Source organism: Nelusetta ayraudi, unplaced genomic scaffold, assembly GCF_046127955.1.
Source record: "Nelusetta ayraudi isolate G7.1 ecotype Tasmania unplaced genomic scaffold, CSIRO-AGI_Nayr_v1 ptg000059l, whole genome shotgun sequence".
In the NCBI taxonomy this organism is placed as follows: Eukaryota; Metazoa; Chordata; class Actinopteri; order Tetraodontiformes; family Monacanthidae; genus Nelusetta; species Nelusetta ayraudi.
In genome coordinates this window covers 1,510,001-1,520,958 of record NW_027466109.1, presented here as the reverse complement: position 1 = coordinate 1,520,958, position 10,958 = coordinate 1,510,001, and the positions used below count along the sequence as shown (strand labels likewise).

The following is a 10,958-nucleotide window of genomic DNA, read 5'->3' as shown; positions in this document are numbered from 1 at the left end:
CCTGAACAATGATGCATAGTTGTTTTATATATGTATATTTATTTATATACCGTATACCAGCAGGCAAAGTTTTGCTCCCATCGTCTTTTATGTTAAATCCAATTAAAAGTGCATTCAGTCAGTCTTGGAAAGTAAAAAAAACAATTAGTTTACTTTTGCTGGAAATAAGCAGTGAGGCACAGCTGCCCTTAAAGCCACAGAAGACGACAGGGAGTAAATAGTGGAGGAGGTTTTGAGTCTGCTGTACTAAAGGGGTATTTTCACAATAAAGAATATTGTGTAAAAATAAAGAAGAATAAGGAATCATGTCTAATGGCCAAGAGGAAGCCTTGGGCTGTTGCAGGCTAGTTCATATATATATATATATGTATATATATATATATATATATATATACATATATATATATATATATATATATATATATATATATATATATATATGTATATATATGAAAATGTATATATGTATATGTATGTATGTAAATATGTATATATATACATATGTTTTTACATATTTGGCCTCACTTTAAACAAACATCACATTTACAGTATGTGCCACGTTTTCCTGTTGTGGGAGGGTATGGACTGGAGTTCTACTTGCACGTCTCGCTTTAACACAAATTCAGCCACTCCATCTCCGGCCCAAATCCTTCACTCTGATGTGATTGAACCAACAGGATGATCAGTCATCCCCTCTCGCTTGATTTGACACTGGCTCGGTCCCGGAGCACGGCATCATGCACACACACGACCAGTCAAAGCCACTGGACTAAATAAAAACGTCTCCGATAAAAAAAAGATACTGATACTGTGGCATTGTGCTGACACGCCAGATGGCCCGGTCGCCACTGCTTGAATTGCAGTAAGTAGAGCATTGGAAGGGCCCCTCTTCTGTTTTTGGATGAGTGCATATTTGGATCTTGAGAAAATAACAAGGCTGCTCAGTGTTGCAGGAGATTAATCTTCAGACACCCCGACGGAACCAGTAACAGAGATAACCTCACTTCAGTTTGGGGCCGTGCTTTAAGGCTCAAGGTCGGTTCCGGTGGTCATTTGATTGATGCCAACTCAAAGTAACCCAGTTGGGCAACAACATCCCAAAAGAGTTCCAGTGTAAAATCCCACTTGTCCACCTTGCTAGTCTTCAGAGAGGCATCAGTTCTCTTGCCAATCAAATCAATCAATGCGGGATGCAACCGCTGCCAGCTGCAAGAGGTGTGTTTTTTTTTTTTTTTTGCTACCAAAACTCAACTCAAGGAACAAACAGCACCGGAGGCTTTCCTTGGTGGTTAGGGTTAGGGTTAAGATACAGGGTGAAGATATTTCTGCTTTTTATAAGTGGCTTTGACAAGAACTGAAACTCACTGTGGCTCAGCATGGGGCCGCTAATGTTCAATGTTCAATGTCCAACCACAGTCTAATGAGCAGTAGCTATGCCTGACCAATCAGATAAGAAAATAAAAAATCATTATGCCTTAATGTGACGAAGTAATTTTTCAAATTCTACCTCCATGAAATGTTCAAAGACATGGTTAAACACATCAGATGCAATATATATATATAAATATATACATATATACATATATATATATATATATGAATATAAAAAAAATCTGTAACACCTCAAACCTGTTCATCCACTTTTTTCACATATCATTACTTTTAATGATATCAATAGAAATGATCAATAGAAATGCAAGACAGAATTAAAAAGCCAAAAACGAAACTGATATCAAAGTTTCGTTCAATTTTGAAGGACCAGTGTCTGTATTACAGCGTAGCCTGTGTGACAAAACATCTGACACAGAGGTCAAACACACTGTACGCGCCCGGAGCCAGTCGTTGTGCCGTCGTAACGTTTGACGGACAGCTCCAGTAACCGTACGCCACTAACTCCCTGTGACTCATGACCGACGCGGTGCCCCGACACCAGGCCTCCCTGTTTGACTCGGCCTGGGGCTGCTGGAGGCCGAGCCGGTTGTCTGGTGCAGTCCAGCGCACGAGACTCTGTCTGTCCCCCCGCTTCGCTTTGCATCACCTGCTGTCTGCCGTGCGTGAGGGGGCGAAGAAGGGAGTTGGAGAAGAGGACGCGGAGAGGAGTTTGCACCTCTCCGAATGGTTGTATGACGGCAGTGTAGTATAACAGCTGCAAGACTGACCCCTGCAGAATCCAAGGGGAAGTGCTGTGTGGCTGACGTGTATTCTAGTTAAGGAGGGGATGGGGGTGCAGAGGGGTGTAGGGGTGAGCCGGACACTGGTGGCAGCGCTTGCAGAGGAAGTGGGAGTGGATGTAGTTAAGTGGACACAGTGACTCTTTCCTTTCTGAAGACATTAATGGCATCTGTGTGTGTGTGTGTGTGTGTGTGTGTGTGTGTGTGTGTGTGTGTGTGTGTGTGTGTGTGTGTGTGTGCGTGCGTGTGTGATGCTGTCCTCTCTGATGTGTGTCCGACCTGTGGGCCTTGTCTAGGAACAGACAGACTGTCTCTGTCACAGCCCATCAGGCTCAGGTTCCGTCCTGGCGCTCAGAGGAACGGAACACCCGTCAGCCGTCGGCTTTGCGTCTCAAGACACACGTGTCATCCGTCAGGACGGACGGTGCACCTCGGCGGAGGTGGCGGCAATCCGTACCAGACGGTTCCCAACCGAAAGCCGAACATCAGAGACCCACCTGGTGACGCAAACCACCTGCTCTGTTTCCCCACTGGAACAATGCATGTTGGGTCTTTCAATCTTGAACACACTAAAAGGGACGGCAGATGTGCTCTCTGTTGCAGCAAAGGTCATTTGATTCCTAAAGAAACAAACAAACACACAAACAAACAAACAAAAATGCAACTTAATTTTTTTTTATTTTGTTTTAGAAAATTTCAAATTCTGAATGAATCTGGGGATCACATGGCTCTGGACACACACACACACACACACAGAGAGACACAGAGCAGGCTCATTTTGTGCAGACAGTTGTGCAATCAGTTTCGCTGTCTGACAGACTGTGTAATTGCATAACTAGTAAAGAGCGGTTCAATAATGCATGGTCACACAAGCAGACCGACGGAAAACCTGCCGCAACAAGCTGCATTGTCTGGCCACAGACTCGACAGAGACTCTCACATCTCAAACCGCACACACACACACACACACACACAGACAGGCTAAACTCAGTGTGTGTGTGTGTGTGTGTGTGTGTGTGTGTAGGAGAGAGAGAGAGGGAGAGAGAGAGAGAATGAGAGAAAAAGTGTGTGTGTATGTGTGTGTGTGATGCACTGATTTTAACATGCAATGTTGTCCACAATTGCACATTCCTGCTTTGCAATTATTTAAAGTTATGGTGCTCTTCTTCTTCTTCTTCTTTTTACAGGAAAAAGGTGGTCAAAAAACAGACATTTGAAGAGTAATGATGAGAATTCATCACACAAAGGCCTAAATTAAGCCACAGAAGCAAAGTAATTGTCTAAAAGTGAAACCTTCTTACACAAATGTCAAAAACTATGGATCCTCATTTTCGTTTATCCTTATGTTTGCAGCGTAGACCACAAAAAAACACTGCTGGTTCACAACTAAAGTCACCCTTTTGTACCTTCTATGTGCACGATGTCACAAAGTCCAGAACGTCCAGAACTTTTTTTCCCCCATGTTGTTTGTTAACTATGTGTGGACTGTAATGTCTTGTTATATGTCTTCCTTTTTTTTTTCTTTTTTTTTTAGGTTGAAAAACATACACACCCAAAATTTCATTGCAAAAGGAAATTGCTAAATTTAAGAATCCCCTTTTTTGAAGACTGAAACTTCGAGGAACCAATGACCAAAGCAGAAAGGTAAGCGATCAGTCACAAGTCCCTCCTCTCACAGGAAGCCAGGATCGTTTCAAAACGGGTTTTCCTGTAGTTAAAAACGAAACCACGGCGGCGACACGGCGGACATGGCAGCGCTCCTCCGCAGGCTTCCAGGCTCCAGGAGCTCATCGAGCCGCTGTCTCGTCGCGATTATTAGGGGGAAACACGACCGAAGCCCCGGTCTGATGCCCCGAGACAGAGGGCCACCGCAGGCCGCTCACGGTCGCCCTGTGGCGGCGTGCGGTCACACGTCGAGCCGTAGGCTGCACGCAGATGCAGCGGCTGCCGTGGAGGTGGATTTAAAGCGTCTTGATGGAGAGGACCGGGGTAGGGACACTCTTAAAAAAACACAACTCTAGCGTTTTACGATGGATATACATAGAAATGAATGTAATTATATACAGACAGTGATTGTAAATGGAAGTTTGCCTCAAGTTTAATTCCTTCTGTAGATTGATCTTACTGGAACTTATAATATAGTTACATGAAGCTAGCTTACTTTAAACAGAATTTACATCTTTTAAACAAAAAAGTAACAAGGATGTCTTTCCAATGGAAGAAGTAGAAAGTACAAACGTTTGTGTACAAATGTAGTAAGTAAAAATGAAAAGTCGTCAGACAAAGAAATACTCAAGTACAGATAACTGGAAAAACAACAACAACAACCAAAAACTTAAGTACAAAAAATAAATAAAGATGAGAAACAGTGATGTCACTCACTTTCTCTCTCAGGTATAGTGGAGGTGCTGATGTGCCAACTCAAGGCCAGAAACGCTCTGGGTCACGTGTTTGTGTCGCAAGTAAGTACAGCTCTTGGTCAGCATGAACTCACACACACACACACACACACACACACACACACACACACACACACACACACACACACAAACACTCATACAAACTGAGAGATGGCATGTCCCCTGCGTGTGTGTGTGTGTGTGTGCGCACGCGCAGATGAGAGAGCTGGTGTCCTCGCTGTCCAGCGACATGTCGGCCCGCGTCGTCATCTTCAGGAGTCTGGTTCCTGGCGTTTTCTGTGCAGGTACGTGATCCTCCGCTTGTTCTTCTCCACCTTTTGCAAAAACTTGTCTTTTGATGTGAATGTGCCCCAGGTGCAGACCTGAAAGAGAGAGCAGCGATGGACCACACCGAGTCGGACCTGTTCGTTCACGGCCTGCGATCCCTCATGACTCAGATCGGTTCGGTTTACGGCTTTTCTTGTTCGTGTTGTTTTTAAACAGATGTACGTACTTACAAATCTTCTGCCCTTTGCCCACTCAGCTCTGCTGCCCATGCCGACCATCGCGGCGATGGACGGCGTGGCCCTCGGCGGTGGCCTGGAGTTGGCCTTGGCCTGTGACCTCCGCACGGCTGGTGAGTCGACCTCTGAACCCCCCGAGCCACAGTTCGGTTTTTCTTTTTTCTATTGTCTTAACCTTCGTCCTGTAGATGATGTTAACCATGCATGAAGGGGGAAGTCACCACCGTTTCACAGCTGTCGCCGGTCCACTCGGGTTAGATCAGCGGCCCACTCTCACAAGTAGGATGGCGAAGGATAGCTCAGCGTCTGCTCAGGGACAATTTTCATTACCGACAACTCCCTTATCCCATCACGGCAGATTAGAGTTGAGGTTCTCAGGAGGAGATCTAGGACTCCCCTCTAGGAATGTGTACAAAGATTCTAAAACCGGTGCTTTTTTTTTGTAGATGTCAGATAAGCCTTCTGTACTTTGTCACAAAGTTTTAGAGATGAAAGCCCTGCTGGCAGCCGGAAGACACAAATCATGTTTTTAGGTGCCATTTCTAATTTGGGAATGCACTTTATAGGTTACTGTTTACTTTTTCAAGGTTACAAAGTTCATGTTACAACATTACACAGTAAGGTTAATCAAAAGTGTTTTTCTTCTTTCAAGAAAAAAGGCATTTCAAGCTCTTGGCAATAGTTGGCTGTCTTTTTCTTTCCTTCTGGGACTTTACTGAAAAAATATCTATAATCATAATTCACAGTATGAACAAACAAGTGTCAGATGATGCCAGGGTTTGTTACATTATAAATTTCAGTGCATTGTCATTTTTTTTTTTAAGCAAAGCAAATCATTAAAGTGAATCATTTTTTTTTTATCATTTTGCTCCTTTTAATCGCAAATAGTGTTGGCCTGTTACCGGAATCACTAAACAAACAATATATATACAGCATACTAATTGTAACTTTTTACCCGATGACAGATGTACACTGTGGCTGTCGTACAATCTGTTGTTGCTCCAACAGAGTCGACAGTCTGGGTGTTTTTCACGTGGCCCTAATGATCCGTAAGCTGTAGCTCGGGGACTAATAATGACCGTCGATGCCAGACACATCTGCCAGACTTTTCATGAGCCACCGCCGCCGCTGCCACCCGATTGGCTGAATCAGTTTTGGCAGTTTTCGGCGATTGGCCGGCCGTTGAGAGTCTAGGTGAGCAGGTGTTTGGGCTGATTGCTCTGACGGAGGCATCAGTCAGACGGCGAGCTCCTCGTCGACTTCAGACCTTCAGCTGTCCTCTGTGTGTGTGTGTGTGTGTGTGTGTGTGTGTGTGTGTGTGTGTGTGTGTGTGTGTGTGTGTGTGTGTGTGTGTGCGCGTGTCTTTCAGCGTGTTCGGCACAGATGGGTCTGATCGAGACGACGCGAGGGCTTCTCCCAGGGGCGGGTAAGACAAAAACACGGGTCACCAGGTTAATGGCCTTGGCAAAAAAAGAGCAGAGCCTCTGAGCCGAGAGGGGGGTTGACCTTGACGCCGTGTGTCCTGCAGGGGGCAGTCAGCGGCTACCTCGGATGATCGGAGTCACTCTGGCCAAAGAGCTCATCTTCACAGGTGGTATTTCAGAAACGCTGACACGCTGCCGCCGCCGCCCTGGGTTTGAAATATCACACCGTCCCCTCCTGCCCGTCTGTCGTCAGGTAAGCGGGTGGGAGGACAGACGGCTCTGGACATGGGCCTCGTGAACAGGGCCGTCGAACAGAACCAGAGCGGAGATGCCGCCTACAGAGAAGCTCTCGGCCTGGCCAGGGAGATTCTGCCGCAGGTGAGCAGCAGAAACACACTGTTCCTCTCCATTAAGCCCAGTTAGTCTCTCTCTGTCTGCAGGACACACAAAGACGCATTTCCAATGAGCTGCGGCATCACGTGACTCTCGAGGTGCCCGCGGCGCTTCCATCTTCCCGTTCCCCAAACTCAGAAACTAAACGGGGATAGTCAGCGTTCTGCCTGTACACTCAGCAATAAAGTCTGAGAAAGCTGCGGGCCTTTGAAATACTTTGTATTTGCCATCACCACTGTACACTGCACTGCAGCTGGATGAGCCAGCTGAAAATGTGCTCATCCATCTTGCCAGGCTTCAACATAAAGCATTTTCACATGGTCTTAAAAATGCATTAGATTCCAAAACTGCAAAAAAAAGAAAAAAGAAAATCAGTTTTGAGGAAACCAGGAATAATATGCTTCCTGTCAAAACTAGCTGTAACAAATCTGATTGGTTCAAAGGAAAATCAAAAGGAACATCACATCTAATTGTTCCACCTGAAAGAATCACTGTTCTTATTTTTAATTTTTCTTTTTTTAACTCAACACTTCCACCCTGTCCCGAAGCCCTGTGAGCCTCCACGCCGAGCCCGTCGACTCGCTTTCCCTCCTTCCCATCTGCCTCTTGAACATTCTGCTTTCCTCTTCCCCTCTCCCCCTTGCGTTTTCTTTCCTCCCTCTTCCCATCGCTGTCCCTCTCTCTTCGGGGCCTCTGTCACTCCCTATTTCTCTCACTCGTGCTCAGATGCCCGCAGTTGGCCGGGCCAAAAGTGCCAGTCGAGTGGAGAAATGGGCCGCAAATAGCAGCGCAACGCAGACGAGCCACAGACTGCTGCTGTTCTTGTTGATTTGACTGGAGTTCAGGATATTTTAGAACAGAACAGTGGAACATTTTGATGTAATGTTGGGAAACACTGTTGTGTGTTGTGAGTCCACACACATTTAAAATGCTTCTCTTCCACCTTTGTTGCCCAGGCTCCCATCGCTGTGCGGCTGGCTAAGGAGGCAATCAGCAGAGGCCTGGAGGTAAACCAGGATCGACACACTTTTGCATTTATTTTATTATTCTTCATCAGTTGGAGCAGTAACTTTGCCGTCTCGCCCAGGTTGACATTGGCTCTGCGATGGCTATCGAGAGGATGTGCTATGCTCGGGTACGGCTCAACTGGTCAGGATAAAACATTAGAACCAGAACCGGAAGAGGTGCACTAACAGGAAGTTCTCTCTCTCTGTTTGTCATGACAGGTGATCCCCACACGAGACAGACAGGAGGGCATGGCCGCCTTCATAGAGAAAAGAGCTCCGCGCTACACCGGCGAATAGACCCGTCCCACTCGGATGCTCTCTATCCGCACGTCTGACGGCCTCCATCGATGACGCGCCTGCAACCCTGCTGTTGTGATACTGTAATTACACCAAGTTAGCAGGAGCGCTCGGGTCTTGGCTGAGCCACCCAGCTGGTCATCACAGTTCTTGTCCATGCAATCAGTACGTCACAGGTGATTTAGACCTAATAAAAAAGAATCAAAGTCTCATGTCTAGTTCATGGGAATGTACATTCTTTATTTTCCAACCACGAGCATGTGACACAGCAGCAGTGTGACGCCGCCAAAGCAGACATGAGGATGTTGTGGGATGATGACACTGGCTTTAATCCTGGCAGATGTTCAGCCGCTTGACTGGACAATCTGACATCATGATTATTAAGGAGGAGGGGGAGGAAAAATAAAACAAGAGTCTGCACAGCCCTGCCGCCACCGCGGTAAAGCTGACAGTCGGCTCAGGACACCTGCACCACCAAGAGGCTCGCACCTTAATGCCTTTCCAGGCAACAACAGGGTCTTAAGTAGTAGATGGTTAGTTTAGCCAATAGCTTATCATTATTATTATTATTATTAGTAGTAGTAGTAGTAGTAGTACCATTTAGCAGCCCAATACTTTAGCTTTCCGTTGCAACCGACTGCTCAGTTCCTGAGCCTGCAGCTCCTGTATTTACTCGGAGACGTTGGGGCTGTGGTGAGCATTAAAAACATTATGTAGCTGCAGAAGCCCCGGTGGCTGCAACTGCATGGAGAACAGGGCGAGAAAAAAAGAAGAAGAGTAAACTGGCCCGACGGGTCAGCAGATAAAAGCAAACTGGAGGATGATGATGTCACAAAAAAAAAAAGGAAAAAAAAGAAATTGGCGCCATATAACACTGCCGCCCCTCACCTCCTTTGTTCACTATTGGTAAAACACAACACTCATCACAAGTATTTCCATGCAATCCGCTGTCAATCAGCCTCGGACCAACGGCCGGCTGGGTTTCACCTTTTTTCCGCCCCCTAATTTACAAACCTCGTACAGTTGTTACAGACTTACACACGCACATGCTCACAATGAGGTGCTATTTCTGTCTTTAAGACACATTGGAAAAGCAGAGCGTACTTAACGATGTATATATATATAGATATAGATGTATATATCTATATCTATATATAGATATATATACCTATATATATATATAGATATATATACATGCAAGTACGTACACAGGTTTCTCAGACAGAGAGAAAGCGCTGTGAGAGAGAATACACAATAATACTGTCGTCATGTCATTATTGCAAGTTTGTGTCCACTGAGCAATTTTCTTTTTTTTTTTCTTTGCTCGTCACAAAAAAAACATGTTGTAATTCAGCTCAAAAGATTTTGGTTTTGGCTCTCCAGACTGGCGGCGCGGCTGGTTGTCAGGCTGACAGACTCAACCGCTTAGAAAAGAAAACGTATTCAGAAAAAATAAGCCTTTGATGGAAATTTGGTGGGGTGGTGGTCATCCTTAACATTAGGAACACTTGCAGCCACTGAACACGCCCTTGGCAAAAAGTCACTGTCACATCGAATCAAAACGAGCTGGCCAAAACAGGAGCGGAGGGGCGTAGAGGAGAGCTGCAGCAGAGCAGCAGGAAGAGGAGGTGTAGGGGGAGGAGGTGGAGGAGGAGGAAGGTCTCAGGGAGTCAAACAAACGAGCAAATATTCCGAGAACCAGCGACGCAGGCATTCACACAAACGTTTGCATGCTCGGCGTTCCTCGGCGGCGCCATGCATCCCAGCAAGCTTCAGATCAAAGAAAAGTTCCGCCCAGTAACATACATGAAGGTGGCAGGTGTGCACGTCGTCTGTACAGATTATTTTTTTCTTCTTCTGTTGTTCACAACAATCATCATAATGACAAAAAATACTTTTTTTGAGGTTCACTGACCAGAAGTTCTTCTCTCTTTTTTTTTTTCAATCACTAGCAGATTCTTTTTTTTCTGTTTTGAAACAAACATGAAAAAAATAAATAAATTAGATGTGCAAAAAAGAAATTGATGCTGTCAGTATCCTGTCGTGTTTACTGTCTCTGGGTTCCTGGTACAGTCAGTGGCTCTGCCTGGTGGGACCCAGTTGACATCTAGCCGCTCTCTTGGTCAAAGACTCTGAAAGAGAACCGGGATTCTGAGTAGATACACTCAAAAAAAACAAAAAACAAAACAATCAGCCGGCGGCATCTTCACCTTTTTTTGTGCATTCACTGAGGCCGTGCGCAGCGGCTCATGTGCGTGGACGGCACCTGGCCGGTGCGGGCCTGGTGGTTCTGCAGGCTCTCCAGGATGCTCTTGGTCAGAAGCTTGACATCGGCGTGCGTCTGCGGGTGTGCGTGGACCAGCTCCAGCTGCTGCAGGCCGCCCTCCTCCAGCAGCATGCTGCAGTAGCGAGTGGCTGCGAGGATCCAAAAGCGTTTGGGGGAAGAAAAAAAAATGCAGAGAATAAGTAATGACCAAAAATTTGAGCTGGTTCATATTTTGTGAATGAACAGGCAGACGCATTGCAGCTCGCTGGGTGTGTGTGTGTGTGTGTGTGTGTGTGTGTGTGTGTGTGTGTGTGTGTGGGGAGGGCGGGGGTGGGGGAGTCTCATTCTTGTCTCACCGTTCTTGCTGCAGACGTGCTGCATGGCCCAGGCCGCCCACAGCTGGACACCAGGAGTGTGGAAGCACTCCAGCAGGGGGAAGAAAGGGTTAAATGACCTGGTAAGGAAGAAAGTACATGT

The 10,958-nt window shown here is 46.1% G+C and overlaps 2 protein-coding genes across 5 annotated transcripts in view; one reads left to right on the top strand and one right to left on the bottom strand.

Annotated features, from left to right (window-relative positions):
• Positions 1-3,868: 3,868 nt before the first annotated feature.
• echdc2 (enoyl CoA hydratase domain containing 2) lies at positions 3,869-8,421 on the top strand. 3 transcript variants are annotated; one of them, XM_076039270.1, is made up of 12 exons: positions 3,870-4,160; positions 4,566-4,633; positions 4,788-4,875; positions 4,946-5,032; positions 5,115-5,207; positions 6,464-6,520; positions 6,623-6,685; positions 6,772-6,896; positions 6,959-7,009; positions 7,868-7,918; positions 7,999-8,046; positions 8,138-8,421. In XM_076039270.1, exons 1-12 carry the CDS (start codon positions 3,920-3,922, stop codon positions 8,213-8,215), a joined length of 1,050 nt encoding a protein of 349 aa, XP_075895385.1. In that variant the 5' UTR covers positions 3,870-3,919; the 3' UTR covers positions 8,216-8,421. The 3 variants fall into 3 exon arrangements, with proteins under 3 accessions (XP_075895387.1, XP_075895385.1, XP_075895386.1); XM_076039271.1 differs by lacking the exon at positions 6,959-7,009 and having other exon boundaries at positions 3,871-4,160; XM_076039272.1 differs by lacking the exons at positions 6,959-7,009; positions 7,999-8,046; positions 8,138-8,421 and adding an exon at positions 7,638-7,790 and having other exon boundaries at positions 3,869-4,160.
• Positions 8,422-8,429: 8 nt separating this feature from the next.
• zyg11 (zyg-11 family member, cell cycle regulator) overlaps positions 8,430-10,958 on the bottom strand; it is an 8,657-nt gene continuing 6,128 nt past the window's right edge. For both annotated transcript variants that reach the window (XM_076039258.1, XM_076039259.1), the window contains exons 16-18: positions 10,838-10,935; positions 10,426-10,630; positions 8,430-10,347 (exon numbers count right to left, since the gene is read on the bottom strand). In XM_076039258.1, the coding sequence (XP_075895373.1) occupies positions 10,440-10,630; positions 10,838-10,935 (289 nt within the window). In that variant the 3' untranslated portion in view covers positions 8,430-10,347; positions 10,426-10,439. The remainder of the gene's footprint in view (positions 10,348-10,425; positions 10,631-10,837; positions 10,936-10,958) is intronic.